General features: G+C 32.2%; 2 protein-coding genes across 2 annotated transcripts in view; both read left to right on the top strand.

Annotated features, from left to right (window-relative positions):
- The first annotated feature begins 1,107 nt into the window (after window positions 1-1,107).
- LOC133189221 (protein draper-like) overlaps window positions 1,108-23,140 on the top strand; it is a 133,483-nt gene continuing 111,450 nt past the window's right edge. Inside the window, exons 1-2 of the mRNA XM_061324623.1 lie at window positions 1,108-1,228; window positions 5,228-5,365. The gene's annotated coding sequence lies outside the window, so the exon portion shown is untranslated. The remainder of the gene's footprint in view (window positions 1,229-5,227; window positions 5,366-23,140) is intronic.
- Window positions 14,525-21,074, top strand: LOC133189225 (uncharacterized). Its single transcript, XM_061324626.1, has 3 exons — window positions 14,525-15,062; window positions 15,258-15,638; window positions 20,932-21,074. The coding sequence occupies exons 1-3, from the start codon at window positions 14,525-14,527 to the stop codon at window positions 21,072-21,074; spliced, it is 1,062 nt and encodes a 353-aa protein (XP_061180610.1).

The raw sequence follows: 23,140 nt of genomic DNA, 5'->3' as shown, positions 1-23,140 counted from the left end.
GTTTCCTTCCTAAGAATTACGCTTATAATATAAAATCAAAACAAACTTCAATAATATTAATGATACTAAAAGAACAACTGACTGAAATTCACTATATATACTTTTTCCTAGGTCCTATCTGGATAATGATTAGTGAACTAAATGAAGACGAACTATAACAAATGAATCACCAGTGATCAAATCTATAACATTTTCCCTGTAGCTGCAGGCTGAGTGGTTTAACCAACAATGCTGTTGTTTCCCGACACAGTCTGCAAGTACCCTAAAACACACCCTAAAAAGTCACTGAGACACCTCTATTATTTAAAGTCACAAAGACATAAACTAAAGTCACCAAGACGCAATCTAAAGTCATCAAGACACAATCTAAAGTCATCAAGTCACTAAGGAACTAGATCCCTGAGCTGAGTGGTCTAACTAACAATTCGGTTGTTTCCCGACACTCTGATATGCTGAAATGCAAACATTGATTGGCTAAATATAAAATGATTCGATTGAATGATTCAGGCGCCTTTCAATCCACTTTGATTATTCAATTTCATTACACTATACTTCGTCAGGATTTAGCAAAATTAAATCTAAGGGTTGCATTGTTAGATATAATGATAGTAATTCTCTCTATTTCAGCAAAAACCGGTCAACTGGATACTCCATATATACTTACGAAAAAGTATCCCATGTTCCACTCTTTGGAGACATGGGGAGTCTAGTGTACCATCAGGATCATATGTCAGGTTGCCCATTGCCTTTCAAGAACATAATTGTGAATAAAATAGCTTATGGAATGGCCCTCTTTAATAAAAGACCAAACGGATTTACGTCAAGCTGTTCGGGTGTAAATATAGGAAAGACATCAGTTGAAGTATGCGAGGTAATAGAAATGGGTAGGTTGCGCTCAACAAACGTGTCTTTTAACGGATTTTTAGATTTTAATAAGATGAAAAACATTGTAGAATGTATTACTGTCTTTTAAATACCGTTACCTTGAACACCTTAAAAATAGTATTGGATAAATTAATTTAAAATAATTCTCAAGAAAAAAAAAACACGTACACACATATTGCACTTATGCTATCGTCTTTCATTGTAGGTTGTGATAAAAGTAAATATCATTTTGGATGTACTAATACATGCAGTGATAAGTGTGAGGACAAACATTGTGATGCTTTTAACGGATCATGTATTTATGGCTGTTCTAATCCCAGTGCCGTGTCCTTAGATTGTATTGGTAAGGTTTTTTTTCGGAAATGGAAAGTGCAATATAAGCATTTAAAAATATGTCATCTGAATAAAATTTAAAATTCATGTCTCAGATTTCCATAAAGCTGTTAAAATGTCCTTGTTAGAGTATATGTTCCTCGTATCTAATTAAAGGCAAAATTAAAAGAAAATGTACAACAATGAACATCTGCATGTTTACAAGGAAAAACAAACAGCATCAAGGAATGGAAAAGAAAAAACAAAGCTCACACTCAGAGAGAAAGAGAAATACTATATTATGATAAAAACATTTGATTTTATATTTGTAATTAACTTTGATTTATACGTTTTATTCGCTGGTATGTGAACGTCAGAAGGTTGAGAAAATATACAAGGATTCAAAAGATAATAATAATAGCACATATGTCAATATTAATGAATACGAAAATGATTTTGTATGGAAATACTTTTTGGAGAATATTATGAAGAAAATCCAAACAGTAAAAATATTCTTGTAAGTGTATTTAGATAAGATTTTTGCTCTACCTGTCATCGATATGCTAGAAGTCATGTCTTGTTTTGATTCTTCGAATGATCAAGTACTCTCCTTTTGGAGCAATTTTAACATCAATTCTTTGTAAGGACCAAAATTTTACTTTAGGGCTGTGGCACACACCATGAGCGATTTTCATGAAACTTTTTCAGGTGATTAAAGTCCATACATTATGACATAATCAACATTCAAAATTAAGGTTACTACCTTGGTTGCCATGGTAACGGGCTAATATAGATTAACTCTCAATTCAAGCATAAAAATGCTATATACTTGATTTCATGTGGTTTAATTATCTTTATTATTTTTAGATAATTCATACATCATATGAATAGAACGAATGAAGCACTATATAACGCAATAATAAAATTCTACAAGTCACTGCAAATTCTTCCATTAATGGCTCAAAGATGACCAAAGATTACATTTTGAAAATGGTTATTTATACCCTAAATTTCAAGAAGTCTCTCAAGAAATGCAGGCAATTCAAGAAAAAATCACTTGAAATTTTAAAAACAGCATAATAATATTTGTTAACTTTTATGAAAAGTAGAGTGGGGTTTTATTTCGTTTTCAGTATTTTTTAGCTTCGAAAATTATCATTTTGCCAAGTAATATTTTGTTCAAAATGTTACTAGAAACTGGTTGTTTTATAAAATTTCTTTTCCAAACATTTTTTTCACTTATAAATAAGACAAACCGAATGATTAATATATATTATTAAATATAATAAATAAGATAAAATAAAATTAATTGAATTATTGTTGTTTCTCTATGGTCCTTTACCAAGGGCAGATAGCTCAAAATCTAAAGAAAATAAGCTATTCACTGGAACTTATTTCAGTAAACACATTTTCAAATACTAGATAGAAAATGGAAAAAGATAATGGATAAAAACTCTAATGATACTTTTTTCAACCAAAAAAATAATAAATAAATAATAAAATATTACTTTTTCATACATGAGTAAGTAATAGCAGGTTAGCTGATGTTAATTTCCTCCATTTAAATTTTGCTCGTTCCCAGATGCATATCTTTATATAATAATTTTATTTGGTTAAAGAAATTTAGAATTATTTAGACTGACCATAAATTAACACCCCCATTAAAAATAATACCATTAATGTACAGTCTTACACTCAGAAAACATACACATATTATTGTGTATATGTATAATTTTATCGTCACTTTAAAAACATTTTTTTTTTCCAAATTATTAATCAAGCAAGAATCTACATCTAAACATTATCCAAAACGTGTATTTAGAGATAAACAAAATTTAGAAAATAGCTATTTTATAACAATTTTGTAGACAATAGAAACAGCTAGGCTTGATGTTTCCATGATTTCTCTTTACATCAGTGATTGACCTTTATATGGTGTTGTGCCTGACCAGTCAAGAGGAATTTTAAACGGGTTTGAAAAGTGATACGTGAAATAATCATCTTCATCTTTTCCCCTGGAATAAAAAACATACATGTATAGTTTAATCAAAAATCAATTGTTTAATATCTACTTCATTTTGCATGTGATAACAAATACAAGTATATAAACATATCTATTTTTATTAAAATGTATATAATTCTTAGCTAGTAATTAGAATTTACACCTTGAAATAAATTGCCTCAAAATTCCTGCATGTGTACTTAAAACAGCTGGCTTCATATCACAGATGCTTGGGGACGGAACCCCCCCCCCCCCCCCCCCCTTCCTCCGCTCCATACCCTAAGGGTTCTCCCTTACTTCTTTTTATATAAGATATTTTTCTATGACAAATTCACAAAGTATTACGATTGAAAAATTCAAAATATAACCTAACACTAACCTTTTATAAAAATTCATACTCTCTGATACTAAAAAAGAACTTGTAGTTAATTTATAGGCCTTTGCAATTTTCTTGTGTAAATCATATGCATTAGGGATATTCATACAAGTAATCAACACTATATCATTCACTTTTATAAAAGATTTGATAAATTCATTGTGGAAGTTGGAATTAAAAAATGAAAATTTCTATTCCTTTCCATATCCAGACGATTGTTATATTAAAAAAATTATTTCACTGTGTGTCTTTTCATCTTCTTTTTTTCTTTTCAAAGCATCAGTACATCTAAATTATGTTTAATTTTCTTTTTCAAATTAAAAAAAAAATCATTATTCATCGATCATGAATACATACATTTACATGGATATATTTTATTTTTATCTTATTGGTGTGTATTTATATCTGCAGTTAAATATGGTGTGTTCTTTTACAGTGAATCTGAATTATATGACTTCTTTTTAGGTTAAATTTTTTTTATTTGTTTCCATTAAGTCGACCATTACTAATTTTTAGCCACCGCCCCTAATACTTTTTAGACCAAATCAGATTTTAAACTGTATAAAGTTACCAAAAATTTGTTGTTTTCCTCCAATTTCATCTTGCATTTTTTTCATGAAATTCCACATGATGGGAATGCAAGTCAGACTTCATAAATTTTGTTTCAATATTTTGCAAAGTGAATTTGACTTTAAAAATCTAATATTTATAAAGGTCCGTACATCATTATCAAGTTGAATGCTGAGAAAGCAGTGTCTCCTTTATTTTCATTAATTGACTGATGACTTAATTTGTCATTCACACTTGAATTCCATTTTTAAAAAATTGAAAAACACATCATTTTTCTGTTATTGTTTCATTTTATTTTTCTGGCGTCTGTTTCTGCCATATGTTGTTATAAACTTCTTTAGACTTCAATACAGGAGAGTCAACAAAGGGAACTTACACCAGTTTAATTTATCATCTTCAGTGCAAAAGAGTCAGCAAAGGGAAATAACTCTAGGTTAATTTCTAGGAAAAGTTATAATTTGAGGGGATTGGAATATGACTTTAGCTGATTTCCCCACCTCAAATCTTTTTGCATCTTTTAGATCTAAGCTCGATATTACTAAAAAGATCTTTTTACTAAGTTCCATTGCCTGCAAAAATTTATATGCGTATCCAGAAAGAGGCACCTTCGTATTCATTTTTATGACAAAATCATGTAAGTTGATCTGTATCATATCAAAAACCTTAGGTTAAATTGAATAAAATTTAGATACAAAGAAACTTTGATTACTTAGCTATAAAAAGAAACCCATGTTATGTTCATAACTTTCCTACATTAAGGAAGCACAGATTTATTTTACAATGATGTGATGACAGTGATGACAATCAGGTCAGATTTGCCATAACAAAATATTTCAAAGTCGTTGCTATGGAAACCAAGGAGACACTGTCCAAAATTTACCCACCAATAGTCTTTACATAGGGCACTCTCTAATATTATAGTGATAAAATAAAATTCCATGATAGTGCGTGGCCAAGCATTTTTGGTCCTTACAGAGAATTGATGTTAAGATCTTGAATGATATTTTTATACACAGCATAGCGTAGCATGATCACTTATTCCCTGGAAATCAACTCAATTACTTAGTATTATTTTTCACCAGTGTGTGATGACGGGACTTATGCTTATAATGGAGGATGTGTACAATGCGGGTACTGTAAAGATGACACACCCTGTGCAAAAGAAACCGGAAATTGTTCGTCTGGCTGTATGAAAAAGTAGACAGGGGATCTTTGTAAAAGTTTGTGTTTGATTTACACTCCTCCTAGGTACCTGATCCCACCTCTGGAATATCCAAATGTCTCAAAGTGCCAAGCGCATGGCGTTCACAGATTTGTATTGCTTGGCGTTTTTTAATCCATCTCTGTTTGTTAATTCTACCTGAATTCAAACCTGTCAGAGTGAACACCTGTACTTTGCTTCCTGTCATATGCGACCTTTAATTTTTTATGACATTTTACCTGTAATCAGCTACTCCCTGTCTATGCAAACATCCTTTTCCGTACTAAAGCAATTTTAATATCCCGAACTCAGCAAATTTTTGTCCTACTTTCAATAAAAAAATTGTCACGGTTGCATAGTGGTTGGTGTTCTCTTCGTGAGCAGGAGGCTGAGTTCGATTTTTTTTTTTCCATAGTCTGTCTCAAAACTATTACGTAGCATAGATAGTGACTGTTTCTACGGCAAACGTCGGACATTAAAGGTTATATTCAGGGTTGTTTTGGATGAGATCAAAATCGTGTCCCCATGTTACAGTAGGCTTTTGCAGGATAAAAAACCTTCACTGCTCAATGAATCTGAGTAGGTCAAAATTTTAAGCCCTTCATTGGCATAGGGTGACGTTTCTAAACGAGTGAAAAATTATCGAATGTGGCGTTAAACGTCATTTAATAAATCAATTACAAAAGTAATAACATTTTTAGCCTTTGTCCCTTCCTCTCACTTTGCAGAAAGTTTTTTTTAAAAATGTTTAACAATGCATGGTTTGGTTTCAAATAGAAGTGTATTAACAAAAATTAACATCTTGAAATGAAATATGAAGATAACGAACAGTAAGGAAACCTCAAAGTCCATTGAAAGCAAACAAATTTAGAGCATAGCAGACACGGACATTTAAAACATCAGAGTTGGGGCCGAGTGCCATGAAGGAGTAAGCATATTCTGCCGATAGATCACAGCCCCTTCTGTCCCTTGTCATGTAAGTATATATGTTTGCCGTTCGATATAATTAAAAGTTTCTTTTTTTAAATTCTTTTTTTAAGGGTGTATCAAGTTCATGTGTCTTAATCTTTCCAATAGTTTATGTCCAATATTTTTTTTTAAAAAGAAATGATGAATTCAGATCTAGATATGTTCAAGAAAATTCATCAATCTTCTAAGAATTACTAATAAGTTCACCTTCGACGTGACGAGACTTTCCAGGAACACAGTGTCAAATGATTTTGATTGAAAAGACAAGCACATGGACTTCGTGTGAACTTAAAGCAAAAACAATAAATAAATAAATAGATAAATAAATGAATAATAAATAAATAAATAAGATTATGACTGCCAAACAGACGGATTTGTTAATAAAGAATAGTTACATACTATGATCATTGCCTGATTTACTAAAAAATAAACTTAAGAATTTTTATTTGATACAGATACATGCATTGGGGATCTCTCTCTCTCTCTCTCTCTCTCTCTCTCTCTCTCTCTCTCTCTCTCTCTCTGTATAATTTGTTTGTTTATACAAATTATGACAGCATATTACTTAGATATCAATTTCTGAAATTCAAATCTATAACAAATAATTCGGATGTCTCTTTGTATCATCTTGTCCGAATATAATTACGGGGAAAGGTGGGGGGGGGGGGGGGGTTAAGGATAGTAGTTTGCTTATGAAATCATCACAAAAAATAAGAATTTCATATTACTTATATTACTGCATGAAAATATTAATACACATGTGTATTTATGCGAAACATCCATAGATCTATGTAAAATATTTCTATGTGATTGATTGATTGTATGTTGTTTAACGTACCATTCGAGAATTTTTCACTCATATAGAGACGTTATTTCTATGTGTGATATGTTTCTTTTTTTTTCACAGAATAATTGTCACTCTTGTAACTACAGCATAAAATATTGTAAAAAACACGAGTATTGTGTATACATAATGTGCATGTACATATGTACCATCTTTCTTAGGACAATGCGGGCATCTTTATTTTATTTATTTATTTATTTATTTTTTTTTTTTTTTTTTTGTTCTGGAATTGTTCAGAACCAAAAAAAAAAAAAAAATAGATAAATAAATAAAAAAAAAAATAAAGGAAGAAAGAAAAAAAAATAAAAAATAAAAATATGGTTTGGTTATGTTGGAACTCTAAAATTTATTTATTCATTGGATTAATTTACTTATTCATTTTCCGCCATACAATAGAGTACATACATTTCATGAAAAAAAATGAGATATTCCGAATAAATCGTTCATCTTGCGTTTACCGTTCGTTCGCCGTTCACTTTGCGATCGCGTTAGCGCTCCTTTCGCGTTCTGTGTTCAGTCACAGTTCACTGCTTAACAACTGTTCACCAAATTGCGTTCAGCGTTCACACATCGTTTACTCATTGTTCGCTTTGCGATCGTTCATATTTCGCTCACCCTTCAAGTGGAAAAGTAGAACGTTTCAGGGACTGTAAATGGTCTTGCTCTCCTTCGTCTTTCAACTGCATTCCTGTGAACGCATGATTACTGGTGATGTTAATACTATTGAAAATGAAGTACTCAAAACAATCATCTTAAAGGGTCCTAAGTACATTGAGCCCCGGTCGTTCAATTGGTGACAGGGCTTCATATCTATTATGGATTCTGTTGAAGTTTATGCCAGACGTTGTGCTAATTATGAAAGGGAGTACCTGAACACTTTGCCAAAATGGATAAAGTGTTTTTGGAATGTATATTCGTAAAAAAAAAAAAACCCACTCTGATTCTATACAGAAGTACCCTGAAGTTGATATTAAAAAATACTTTATTGGCAATATTTATGTAGTCTCTGAAGATCAGGTCTTCCAACAAACTGTTGTTATTCCAAAAGGCACTAATTGTGCTCCTTTATTAGCGACCTGTATTCCTAAGAAGCAGAATATATTAAAAAGATCTACATGAGAAGATAAAAACAACACTTGCTCTGGCCTTGTAAGCCAATGACAAAATTTGTAAGTTTTTTGAAAAGTTTATCAAACTACCGTGATCGTATAGATTTTTATATGCTAGTTTCTGAAATCTCATCAGAATAGACCAATACGCTGATTGTAGCAAAAGTTTTAAAGGTCCGTCCCAAATATTCAAGAAGACCGTAGAACTAAAACTCCAAAAGTATTAATTAAGGTGATGTCCAAAGAAATTAGAGTCCAAATTTAATCAGAAGAGTCAATAGATGCCTAATGAATGGTCGAAAGAAGGAAGGATAGAGTCAAAGAGTAGAGTTAAGAATAATGTAAAGTGCCGTTTTCCGACAAAACAGGGTATTTTTTGCTCAGAGGGTATTCATGGTCCAGGATATAAAAGTACATGTGCTTTTCATTGGCTTACTTAACATTGCCATGCCACCTACGCTTTGTCCGTAGGTCTGTTCGTTGATCTTTGAACCCCAACATGATACCACCCTCCAATACAGGTATACCTTCATTAATAATATTTATGGACTCAGTCTCCATCTCTGCACCACAGGAGTTCTAGCCCTAGGCTCTTTTACTTATCTGCTTTGAACAAAGTTCCCAATTTTATTACTCTTAATCAAAAATCTTAATAGTAACTTTACATTTCCGTTCAAATTTAATCACTTAGTATCGATGGGCTTGATTGGTCTATTCTGATCAATTTCATTACAAAAGAATTTACAAAATTATAGTTCAGTTTACCACTAACAACATCCAATTTGTTTTAACAATATAATTATAGTTAATGATGTTAAAGTCTCTTTTCCTGTATGGTACACAAACAATGTATATCCCCATTTAACAAACTTTTATTTTATTTTACTGTCACTACTAAGTTCAAAATTAATAACTAAAATGAATATGATATGAATATAGTCCAAGTTTAAAATGTTCAAATAAAATGTCTGTTCTAAACCCTATGAGTTTACATTCGTCCCCACACAATAAGAAATTTCCCAGTGGAAATTTTTCTGTTAAATCCTGAACATAATTTTAAACTTAGTCAAAGTTTAGTTCGTTCACAAGATAGGAATTAGTCCATCGAAACTGTTCACATTTTATTAAACAAAATCCTTAGTCATTGAAAATAATTTAGTCACCATTTATTAATTGTTAATTGCAGTTTTCAGCATTTCTCCTTAACATACGATAATAGTTTAATCTAGGATTCAAATCCTATATAACTAGACGTATAAACAGGTCTGTGGTACGACATTGTGATCCAGAATTTCTTTATCAAGCTATGATTAAAAGAATGATGTTCTTTATTAAACTACACAAACTGGCATTTTGAAAAAAAAAGTATATATATTCCATTGATTTAGAATGTGCTGATGATTACTATGACCAGAATTGCAGAACCTGTTGTGGAAATTGTCTTGATGGATTTTGTGACATGAAAAAACGGAAGCTGCCTATCTGGTTGCAGACATAACTGGAAAGATCCTTTGTGTCAAGGTAGATGTTTACCATTATGATAAGCTATGTGTAATATTCTCTCGTATCAACTAAAGTTATCACGCCTTTGTATTATATATTTTTAACTAAAAGAACTATAATATACGAGGGTTGTCCGGTAAAATCGTGCACAAAGCGTATTTCTAGAAAAATAACCGGCACACTAAGCTGAAATTTTCAGCAAATATGCTAGGAATTAATTATCGCGTAATTACGCGAGAAGCACAACTCGCGAAATAAAATTACTCGCTTTTATTTTTATGGTGCTGAAATCAGTGTAAAATCACTTGATCAACCGTCCACTCGCGAATTATTATTCTCGCGATTTGACGCGATTTGACGCTGAAGAGTCATTTCGATAATAAGTACTCGCTAAAAAAAAGGAATCTACAGTATTTAAGTGCATCTTAATTTTTTTGATAAAATATAGACAAAAATAAAGATTTTATTATGCTTAAATATGCACAGGGTACGGTCCTACGGCGCACGATAAAAAAAAAAAAAAAAAAAAAAAAAAAAAAAAAAAAAAGGGCACGAGTATTATTTCAAAATAAAAGTATTAAATAGATAAGGTTGGGGGTAAAAAAAATTATCCTATTTTTAATCCACTATTTATGATTTCGTCTTTTGTAAAAAATCAAGGCATTTGCTTAATATTTGGCAGTTTCCTGAGCATTTGAAATGGGAAAGTGGTAAACGCAACACATGAAAAATGGTGAAGTTTGGTGACGTTCCGGCGCACCGGAGAGCAGTTCAGTCTGATTTGGATGTAGTAATGACGCCCTAAGAAACTTTAAATGACTACAGAAGAAAAGAAATAGAAAAAATATCACCTGATCTTTAGTATCCAAGTGAAATTAGTATTTTCTTAGCGGAAGCTTTTTGATCGGGTCCCCAGGTAGAACAAAACATACGGACATACAGCCACTGGCGATAGCAAAAGACGCTGTGTCTGAAGACCGTCGATATAAGAGAGCCTGTTTAGTTGAATGATAGTGAGAGTACTATCCATAACTTACTAATAAATCTTCAGAAGGTCCCAGGTGTGTGCAAGATCGGTTCCTCGACTGTTTATGGGGGAATAAAGGGAAAATCTAGTTTGTGCATCAATGAAATCCCCGAATGTTTTAGTGGGGCTTATCCAACTTTTATTTAGCAAAGAGGAAACGTGACGCTGCTTTAAAGACTTTGACGTTAAGGCGATACCATACATAACATAACAGTTTCATATTATGTTTCTTTGAGCAGATATCTATTTGAAATTTGCTATGTATATTGATGAAAAATGTAATAAAATGTAGTGAAAGTTTTAGAATGCAGTGATGATTATTTTTCAATATAGACAACGATTTTACCGGACAACCCTCGGGGATTTACTCCTGGTCATATTCTTCTAAACCTCTGAAGTTGTGAAGCCAGCAGTTTTGGTTGTAAATGTGTCACCGTAAGATTCTTAATAAATTCAAGAAAAAAAATATTATTTTATATTATAAGATGTATCGATCGATATGCAATTTTTTAACCCCCCCCCCCCCCCCCGTCAATTAATGAATGTGCTGATGGTCATCATGCCCAACATTGCTGTACCCAGTGTGGAAAATGTCTTGACGGATTTTGTGACAAGAAAGACGAAAGCTAACTACAATGTAAATTAAACTATATTAAAATAACCCCATGATTAAATTGCATACCAAAAGCATTAAGTGAGGAACTATATTTTGAGCGTAATTTTTTTAAAGAAAAAAAATGATGGATTTTTCTCTTTCTCTTTCGAAGTATTTACCGTTTTGTTAATTTTTTTAAAGAAAAAAAATGATGGATTTTTCTCTTTCTCTTTCGAAGTATTTACCGTTTTGTTAAGTTATTTTGTGCAGTGAACTGTTTTATACTGGTCCTAAATTATATATTAAACTAACTGTCATGAATTTTATCATCAAATTTGACAAATATAGTAAATATATTGCCCCAAATTAAGCTTAACGTTAACACTTTATAAGTAATAATGGAGGAAAAACTTAGAAAAATTTATTAATGTGTTCCAATTAATTACAGTACAAAAAAGTCACATTAAATTACTGTAAACGTATTTTATTTCTCTGTGTATTCTTTTTAGCGCTTTTGGTGGAAAAAAAAGCTTCCGCTAATTTAAGTACAACGCAAACTGTCTTGCATAAATATACATAAAGAAGAACATGAAGAAATGTGCTAAATCAAATCCACGCTAACTTGTTCAAAAATCAGTTTGCACTAAATATCGTACACGCTAAATATAATACATTTACAGTATTTGGACATAATTTTAGTTATATAACATTTTCAAACATGTTTTTCTGCGCATTAGAACGTTTATATATTGTTTTGTGTTTAACTACGTTTTTATAGTAAGACTGTTATAAGCTGTACAATGACGCTTGGACAGTTCCTAGTATTGTTAATGATCGTTTTGTTGCTTTAATGTGCAGTCAATTTTGATATTGAAAATGAGATTTTTGCTATCATTTTAGCTGAAATGTATTTTGGCATTGATGTGTATTAAGAACCGACATTATACTTGAAAAAAAACTTGAATAAAATATGAAGATAACGAGCAGTAATCGGCCTCGAAGGTCCAATGAAACGATACAAATTTTTAGCAGAGCAAACACGGACCTCAAAATTAAGAGGTGGGATCAGGTGCCATGGATGAGTAAGCATCCTCTGTAGACCGGTAACATCCGCCGTGTGCTCATTGTAATGATCGGACAAACGAAAAAAAATCCGTAGAAATTCAGTGTCTAAATAATGGCCTAAGAAATATTATGATAAACGTCAGTTAGCATTTGACTTAATGACAGGTTAATGACAATGACTTAATGACAGGTTGTATTTGCTGACAAGGCCACTATATCGACCACAGAACTTGCGGAATGATGACTATAAAGGAGACTGTTGATATCCTTGTTTCATCAATGTGTTTGGCAATAGCTTGCCTTGTTTTAGAAACTGTTCATACGTTGAGCATGCTCTTGCATATCGAATCAGCTGGGAGGCATAAACCCCATTTGCAGGTGACAAGGGTATATTGCTACATCGAATAAAAAAAGGAAGTTGACAATGGGATAGTTGAAGTCATCATGTTTATCATAAAGTTTTGTTGTTAGGTTACCATTAAGTCTTTTTCTAGTAAAATATCCAAATATGAAAGAGATGTGTCAGACTCTGGGGTATCTTTTATATCAAGTTCACTGGGATATATCAAGTGAGCATATGAATGGAAGTAACTAATGTTAATTGATAATACGTTGTCGACTAGGCCGTGTTCCGCTCTTTTTTGAAAATATCAGAATTTCTACATAGCATTGCATAATGATAAAATGGGTTTTTTTAGGCTTTAAGTCATATATATACAGTGCTTTCTGTTCAGTAACAGTTCATTGTTTTGAAAATTGTTCTTGGAGATATAATGCAGGTACCCTTTGTTTAATTGATATATTATACTCAATATATGCCCCTTTTAATGATACAATTTCCTCAAAATCCAAAAGAAGCACACAGCATTTTTCAGGATCTTTTAAAACTCCCTTAATAGGTAATTTGAGGTCATATTTAAACATCTCGATAATCAGGGACATTATATTGATAAATCTCTATCAATTAAACAGCTGTCAATGTTTAATAAAGATGGAATATCATTTTTATTTCAGTTTATACTACAAAGGAAGCAAGAACATAAGGGAGGTACTTCTAGGAATGAATTATACGTGTTTTTTTCAGACAGGAAATAATGGATATAACCTACATTTTGGTACAATCCACTGTCTCTTCAGACGAGATTTCAAAAACGTCCTTGGTCGTCATCTCCGTCATTTCAACGCTTCTTGGAGTAATACTTCTCAGTACGCTGACTATAGTTATATATCTCAAAAGAACAAGATGTCTGCAACAGAATGTTAAGGAACCTAGCACTAATGACAAAATGTCTACTAAGGATAGAGAACAGATGTATGACGATTTGACGGGTGGACAAGAAGAACACCACTACGCATCCATTGATTCCACGGAAAGGGATACAGCTTACCAAGAAATGAATACTTATATAAACAATATATTTAATGAGGGAACATAAATGTTCATAAAGGAATTTTCATATTCCTGAATTTTGAACTACTATGCAAAAGAAGATTCCGACAACATCAATACTAACTATATCTTATCATGGTTTCGAACCAAGAAAATTGAGGAATAATAAGTTATTAACATAACCAGTTAAACAGGGGTCGTGATTAATTGTATTTTTGATTATGGTATTTAGAAAGAATTTCAGAAACATAACAAAAAAATTAAAGTAAAATAGATTTAGAGATGTTAGGAAAATAAGTTTTCCTGTTTTGTATTTGCTTAACGAATGATATTAATGTACAATTGTCAATGTCAATATCTTTCAATAAAACTATTCATTAATGGAACTTCTCCTTCCCAAACACTTTAATTAATCTACCAGGAACCCAAATTGCGATTATTGTAATATCGTAGCCTTTCAAGAAACCATATGGTCACGTGACAGAGCTTAGGCCGGTCATGATTTTCTCAGCTCTGGCTTCGGATCAAAAAAAGTCTATATATCTTCCAATATATCTTCCAGTATGTGTGTGTAATGTGTATGTAGTGTTCGCTTTTCCTGGAGTTGGTTTTGAGGATTGTTGAAATCTAATTTTTTTAGCCCGTGTGTGCTTATATTTTGGGTACTCTTACAAACATGAATAGAAATAGGAATCGCAGTGAGCAGAAATCACTCGTAGAGGGACACACTTTCTCTGTACCGAGTATTACAGGTAACCCATTCACACCTGAGTTGGTCAGTGCCGTGCATTCACTCCCTAGTCTTCAAGCTAGCCTCGGGGAAATAACGGACTCACTTAGGACGATCAGAAATCTCACCGAGGAAATAAGCGATATCAAGAAAGACTTGTGGGAAGAAGACGGGTTCGATTATAGAATCAAATTAATAGCCGAGCAGCAGGTAGATGGAGAGGATGAACTTCAGCAGCTGAGACAAGAGAACAGATCGCTCAGAGAAGACGTCAACATGTTGAAATCCATAGTGATTAATCTGGAGAGAACAGTAATTAAAAATCAGAATGAAATCATTGATCTCAAATCGAGATCAATGAAACAAAATATTTTGATTCATAATCTCCCTGAAGAAGATGGCGAAAATCTATTTGTTAAAATCCCAGAGCTTATCAAGACGCATTTCAAAGTAGATACATCTTTCGCAAATATTCACAGAAACAGTTAAAAAATACAAGGGAAGCCAAGAACCATCACTGGGCGACTCAACAAATTTACGGATAAGGACTTGATCCTGCAGGCACAGAAGGAGAACAAAAATCAACGTACAGAACAAACAGAGGCGATCGACCAGAATTCTTCCTTGCAACACAATTCAACATTCTTCATCACACCATAAACTCCAATTCAATTGTCAGAAAATCGAAAGAAACTATTAGAATTAAACAACAAATACTGGAAAGCTAACGTTAAGACACGCATTGTGGGAGAGAAACTTGTATTCCCAAATGGAAGTATACATAGAGATAAAGTACAGAAACCAAAAGCAGAACAAATCCTAGGAATGGATCAAGCAGAAAGAGAGGCGCTTAAGAAGATTAAAGTGACGGAGTTGGAAACAAATGAAGGAGGGAACATTTTCCGAGGGATGGGGGCAACAACGGAGTGCTATAACCAAGTGCGCGACATGTACAAGAAAACATTCTGTGATCAATCCCATGCCAAAGCTGATCACAACATACTTGTTTACAGATTTCGAGATTCAAGCGGACAAACTCACGAGGGATACAACGATGATGGTGAGTTCGGCGCAGGGCGTAGATTAGTCTAAATAATGCAGAACTTACAAGTCACAAATATGACGGTTGTTATATCGCGCTTTCAAGCGAAGCACATCGGCGGTCGTCGATTTGAAATTCTGGAAAATCTTCTGACTGACGTGGTTCTTCGACACACTAGTCATTGAGTGTGTATATGATCTGCATATAGACTCTGTATTTTCTTATTAATTAATCAGTTAAATCGCTTCAAATCATGCAGTACTACGAACATGTATATATGTATATGTTGTTTGCTTAAATAATTAACTATTCAGAATTTTCAACCACAAACTCATATTTTATGGAGTTACACTTTATTGGTTGTTATTTTACTTTGATATGAGATAATTATGCCACCCCCCCCCCCCTCGATGTTTTAAATCCTTATTCATAGAATAGTTCATTGTTAGGCAGTGATATTAACAGTACACTGCATTATTCATACTCTTTTTTCACTGACAAAATAGACATTCTTTATTATGCTCTGTCAAATGCTTGTAATGCGGTAATATCTTTTGAACTATCGGAATTTTTTCCGGATGATGTTACCCCTGTTGAACAGGTTTTTATCTTTTACAACACAAAAGTAAACTTCCGATTTAGACTAAGAAAGGAAGACTATAGCTTTTTTTGGTCTTCTATCACCTCTTCAAGGTATGTTCTTTGTTACCTTTTGTAAATATTTTCACTTTCTTTTTTTTGTTCCTTTTCTCATGATACCTGGCTCTGCAACACAATGTATTAGTTTGTCTTACAGTTGTAGCATTACAGCAACATCACATGTAGAATATTTTTTTCAATTTTGATGTCGTTTGAATTATCGTGTATTTCACTTAATGTTAGAGGGCTCGGCTCAAAAATTAAAAGACTTGGTATTTTTACGTGGCTAAAAAATTCCTGTAAGAATAGTTTTATATATTTACAAGAAACACATTCAGTCTTAGAAAATGAAAGTCAGTGGTCAAAGGATTGGGGTTCTGATATAGAATTCAGCCATGGTGAATCAAGTAGTAGGGGAGTAGCTATTCTTTTTCCCCATAATATAGATTATGTTATTAAAGACAAAAGACAAGATAATGAAGGTAGAATTTTACAAATCAATTTAATGATAGATGAAACCAATTTTATCTTAACAAATATTTATGCTCCAACAAAGGATAAGCCAAACTGCCAGGTGGAGTTCTTTAATTTGTTAATGACTTACATAGAACCACATAGCTATGAAAATCTTATCATTGGGTGAGACTTATATATTACTTTAAATCCACTACAAGATAAAAAAGGCGGTACTACGGAAGGAAAATCCAACTATAGAGACAATATTCTAGCTGCTTTAGAAGATCTTAATTTAACCGATATATGGAGAGAACAAAACCCAGATAAAAATTATTACACATATTTATGTAAAAACCCTTTAATTTTATCAAGAATATATTTTTTTATTATTCCTTGTTTTCTCTCTCCTCATGCAAAGTCAAATATAAAACCTGCTATTAAAACAGATCATAGTGTTATATCTTTAACACTTAATGGGGAAGTCCATCAAAATAGAGGCCCTGGGATTTGGAAATTTAATTCGTCATTATTAGGAGATGAGGAATTTGTGAAGAAAACAAAAGAACTCATCAATTGTTTAAAAGAGAAGTATAAAGGTTTAGATGACCACCAGTTAAAATGGGACACAGTTAAATGTGAACTTAGAGGATTTATTGTTAAATATTCAAAATTAAAAGCAAGAAAAAGTAGACAGGAAGAAGAAACACTGTTGAAAGAATTAGATAAACAAAATGAAATACTATCAGCTGATCCATCTGAAGAAAATTTGACTTTCTAAAATGAAATAAAAGAAAAACTAAATGCATTAACAGACTTAAAAACAAGGGGCATAATATTGAGATCTCAAGCAAAATGGTGTGAAGAGGGAGAAAAATCTACAAAATACTTTTTGTCTTTAGAAAAAAAGAAATTACAGAAATAAGTGTATAAATAAGTTAGTAGTTAATGACAAAATTATATGTGATAAAAATGAAATCCTCAAGGAAGAAGAACGTTTCTTTGAAAATCTCTACTCAACTAATTTAGAAAAAAACAATTATCAAAAACATATTAGTTATTTTGTGGACTGTGAAAATATTCCAAAACTTACTAAAGAAGATTCTGCAACATGTGAAGGTTTAATAAGTAAAGATGAATGTGAAAATATCTTAAAAGAATTTAAATTAAATAAATCTCCAGGAAGTGATGGACTTCAATTTGAATTTTATAAGTACTTTTGGCCTGAAACAGCAGACCTAGTGGTAAATACTTTAAATGAAAGCATTCATTAATTATCTCTTTCTTCAGATCAAAGAAAAGGAATCATTTCTCTTGTACCTAAAAAAGACAAAGATCGCACTTTATTAAAGAATTGGAGACCAATTTCTTTACTGAATTTTGATTATAAAATATTAGCAAAAGTTCTTGCTAGAAGAATTAAAAAACTTCTACCTTATATAGTCGATACTGATCAAACAGGTAACATTGAAAATAGATATATATCTGAGAAAATATAAGAACTATTGCAGATCTTATTGATTACACAAGTTTAAAAAATATTCCTGGACTTATTTTATTAGTTGATTCTGAAAAAGCTTTTGATACAGTTGAATGGATATATTTAGATAAAGTATTAGAAACTTTTGGGTTCGGTACAGGGTTACGGCAATGGGTACGTACCCTATATTCAGGCATTACAAGTTGTTTAATTAAAATAATGGGTATTCCTCCTCCTTTTTCGAGATTTCTCGAGGCGTTAGACAAGGATTTCCTTTATCACCTTATCTATTTATCTTATGTGTTGAATTAATGGCTATTGCAATAAGATCAAATAAAAGTATTCACGGTATAAGAATCGGTGAAACAGAATTTAAAATCAGTCAGTTAGCAGATGACACTACTTGTTTCTTAAGTGATGAAAAATCAGGATTTGAAGTATTGAGAATCATCCAAAATTTTAAATATTGCTCTGGTTTAAAGATCAATCTAAATAAAACAGAAGCCATATGGATTGGTAGTTGTAGGAATGTTTCTCCAGGAAGTTTACCAGTGAAATGGTCCAATGGTTTATTTTTTACACTTGGAATCTGGTTTAGTGTACATGGGGAATATGACTGTTTAGTTAAAAATTTTAATTCCAAATTAGATGACATTAAAACACCTCTCAACCTCTGGAAAATGAGGCACCTATCTCTGATAGGAAGGATTTTAATTACAAAAACACTAGCAATTCCAAAAATTATTTATCAAGCAACTGTATTACCCATTTCCAATGAGATTATAAAAGAAATAAACAAATTAATAACATCTTTTATATGGAATAGTGAAAAACCAAAAGTTAAATCAACTGTAGCTTGTCAAAAAATAAACAAGGGTGGACTTAAAGTTCCAAACTTTGAATATCAGGTTAAGTCACTTAGACTAAATTGGATAAAGAGAATGTATTGTTTTAACAATAACCGACCAAAATGGTTCTTGATTTTTCAAGCTTATTTAGAAGATATAGATTTACAAACTCTACTTCAATCAAAATGCTGTATAGATATTATAACCATTTATATACCAAAATTTTATATGGATGTTTTAAATTGTTGGAAGGAATTTAGAACTAATGATAATGTTTGTATTGAACCTAAAATATTTAAGGAAATTTTATGGTTTAATGATAAAATAAAGATTAACAATTTATCCATCTTCTGGGAAAAATGGTACAAATGTGGGATACTTTTTGTAAGTGACATTATTGGTGAAAACAAAGACTTTTTAAGTCATGAAGATATTGTCAAGCTCTATGGAATAAATGTTTCTTTCCTAGATTACATGTCTTTACGAATGACAATACCAAACAAATGGAGAAAATTAGTAAGAGAAAAGCAAGAAACTGATTTTAATAGAAATACATTAACTCTTTCTATAGATGATAAGATATGTCCTATTTCTAAAATGCAATGCAAAGACTATTACTGGACTATGATAGAACACTTGTTTGAGCAACCAACTTGTATCAGAAAATGGGAAACAACATTTGATAGGAGTATTACAGAATCAGATATGAAGAATATCTTTACCATTTCCTTTTCATGCAATATAGTGAAACTTATTTGCAATCTTTTGATAATGAATTAATTCATAGATTTATAACACATGGAAAACTATTATATAACATGGGTGTAAACAAATCACCATTATGCAAATCATGTAAGGAAATTGATACAAAAAAAAAAGATTATAGAAAGCTTTTTTTGAGAATATGAGGTAGAAATGTATTCGTCTTCTAGATTAAAAAGAAGAGACTTATTTGTGGGGCCTTGGTATATATAGTCACTATAGCGTATATAATAAACGAATCTGGTAAGCGCCACCTGGAGTATTCCTCAAGGCACATACGTAATATAAAAAAAAAAGTATCCATGTACCTGTTTCACTGAGATGAAATCCCATAATCCTAGACGATGCTCGAATAGGGGTTATTATCCTATATATTATTTTGAAACAACTCTTTTGTAGTATAAAAGAGATTTATTTAAAGTTTGGCGTATCTGGTCTTGGTGACATATGTTATGACAAATTTGGGATTGGCCGTAGGGTCGTCTTTTAAATAATCAAGAAGAAAAATCGCGACCCTAAGTGGGCTAAATTGTGCACTGGGTAAAGTTCACGAATGCACAACGCCACGCAATATGGGTAAATCGGCAAATATCCCATTAACAACGTTATCAATGTCATATGAATGGGCCAATATCCAAACAACAATGTTAGCAATGTCAAATCAATACAATATCGTTCAATGGGCCAATATCCCATTAACAATATTAGCAATGTCAAACAAAATATCGTTCAATTGGCCAATATCCCACTAACAATGTCATCAATGTTAAATCATTACAATATTGTTCAAAGGGCCAATATTCCATTAACATATCCAGAGTATTTCAATGTTGAAATTCTTTTTATGGGTGCCAATTGTGTCACAAGAATTATACGAGTTAACAACAGCACTCGACCATTTGAGGTGGGGTCGACATTAACGCCACATGCATGCAAGAGCATCCGCCACCAATGACAGTCCCTCATATTTGTGAAGGTCACTACCCCAACTCAATCACCAATGACCAGCGCCATGTATAATCAATCTGATTTATTGCATTAACCACTTATGTAGCTAGATAGTCATGAAGATACCAATTTTAAACTTACCCTGATTACTTTCTTTATTTATGAATTAACTTATCATTAGTTGTTGCTAGCCAAAATGCTAAAAATGATGTTGACCAAAACTATGTTGTGTCTGCTGCTGAATCTAGGTATAATGGGTTTAGAAGATTGAATGTACTTCACATGGCAGCCTTGATGCCCTTACAGCATATTGGATATTTCTGAAGATATTACATTACATATTTCCAGGGGATTTTTTTTTTGTTTTTGATGAGGATTCGAACGAAATTTTTTCTTTATTCTGTTAATAGTTTTGTTGTAGTATCAATCCCATATGATTTGTGCAAGCTGTAAATTTTTGTCCAAGAATTCTCACAAGGGGTAGGGTTAAGAATGTATATTAACTGAAATGAGTCCCACCTTCTCAATTTGAATAAAGTGTTTATATGTGGACAGCTTCTACTACCCTAAACATTTTAAAATAAAAACCAAGATCTGCATGATTTAAACACTTCGGATTACAGAACATACATATATTTAGAAAAAGGAATAGTCAAGTACATATGATTTTTTTTTTTCATAATGTACCTGACTTTTGTACCAGAAAAAGGGGGAATAATTCTGCAAGGTTTAGAAATTCAACCCAGGCATGACAGTACCGAGCTCTAAACAGGTGTGGATAACATCTTCAAATAAATTTCTCACTGACTACTTGTCTTTTATGTTTTCCGATATGTATATTAATGGTTCGATTCTTATTATCTTGTCAACGAATAAATGTGCGTAGCCAGAGCATTTGTATTATTCAATTACAATCGTAAATTTAACTACTCTAAGCCTGCGATTTCCACAGGCCATGAGCCTATGAGGTATGACTTCTTGCGAGAACACCTATAGGGCCAAAATAAGTTACCGCCGTGTTGGTAAAGATGAAATTCATCATGCTTGCTATCTATAAATGATGATAAGTTCCCTTAACATACAGGGAATTAATCTATAAATGATGATAAATTCCCTGTATGTTAAGGGAACTTGAAAATACTATTAAAAGTTTTTTTTGAGTCAGAGTGATTCCAAAAAAAGTACCAGGGCACTTGAATGAACTTGTCGATATTTATATATTGTTTTAGACAGGACATCCGTTTAATGGTCAATGGAAATGGATGTTCCGAATCAGTTAGGTTTTGAATACCTTATAAAACAGACTTGATAAAAAAAAAAGCTATTAAATGAATCTTAAACAGGTTGTACTTAACTTGAATGACGTTTAAGCGAGTTACCCTTAAATAGGAATATTTCCTCGAATCTTAACAAGGTTGAATAGCTGAGTCAGTTGTCTTTATGAGGCCAGCTGAAACAATATACCACTTGTCTAATGTTCTCTTTGATGTAATGTGTAGCATGTGATAGGCGCATGTAAATAGTTATCCACACCGTTGCGGTTTACTCTTTTCTTACCATCTGTTATAAAAGAGTTGACCTGCTACCAAATGGTCGCTTAAACAACCCTTTATACTAACAGATGGTCAAAGATATTGGCCATTGGTGTAGGTTGCTTCCACATTGAATTGGATTGAGACACTTTATAATTGCTATAATGATCTGCTCATTTAGTTTGGCTACAATAAGTTTATTTTGGTCTTAGCGACTTGTAAACCAATTAACCAAATTTTTGCCACGTACACCTCTCTATATAATCTGTAAAAACGCATTGTAGAAGAAAGCTGTGATTGCCGAGGCTGTTTGTCTGGAGTTGGTCTGGTGTTGGGACTGCCCCAGTGTTGACGGGATATTGCATCGGCTATGGCGTAATGTTTACAAGTTATAATAACTCGTTATAGATTATTTTTATTTGTTGATTTTTGCTATGATCGCTTCCCATTATGTAGACCACTCTCTAATGTAACTTTACAAGATGAATGTGTCCTTTTTTAATTATTATTATTTATAAATAGGCCTATGAAAAAACAAATACACAACTCAGTGATGAAAGCTCTGGATAACATGACTCATGAGAACAAGGACATATCCAGGATTTGTGCTTGAAGGATCAATATACCCACTTAAAAACTGACTTGGTTTTTTTTTTTTTTTTTTTTTTAATTTTTTTTTTTTTTGGAAAAAAGAACACAAAAAATAATTATTTTAAAAAATGGGATTGTTTTTTTTTTTTTTTTTGGGGGGGGGGCACTTTCCTTCAAATGCATCTGCTTTTCTACATAAATCAGAAACTCCCGGGCTGGATGGTTCAAACCCTCTAGACCCCACTCCATGCCTTAGATTTCAACATA

The sequence above is a fragment of the Saccostrea echinata genome, unplaced genomic scaffold, assembly GCF_033153115.1.
Source record: "Saccostrea echinata isolate AGI-Se365-2 ecotype Australia unplaced genomic scaffold, CSIRO_AGI_Sech_v1 ptg000017l, whole genome shotgun sequence".
Lineage (NCBI taxonomy): Eukaryota > Metazoa > Mollusca > Bivalvia > Ostreida > Ostreidae > Saccostrea > Saccostrea echinata.
Note: the sequence above shows the minus strand (reverse complement) of the source record. Positions and strands in the feature narration are given on the sequence as shown.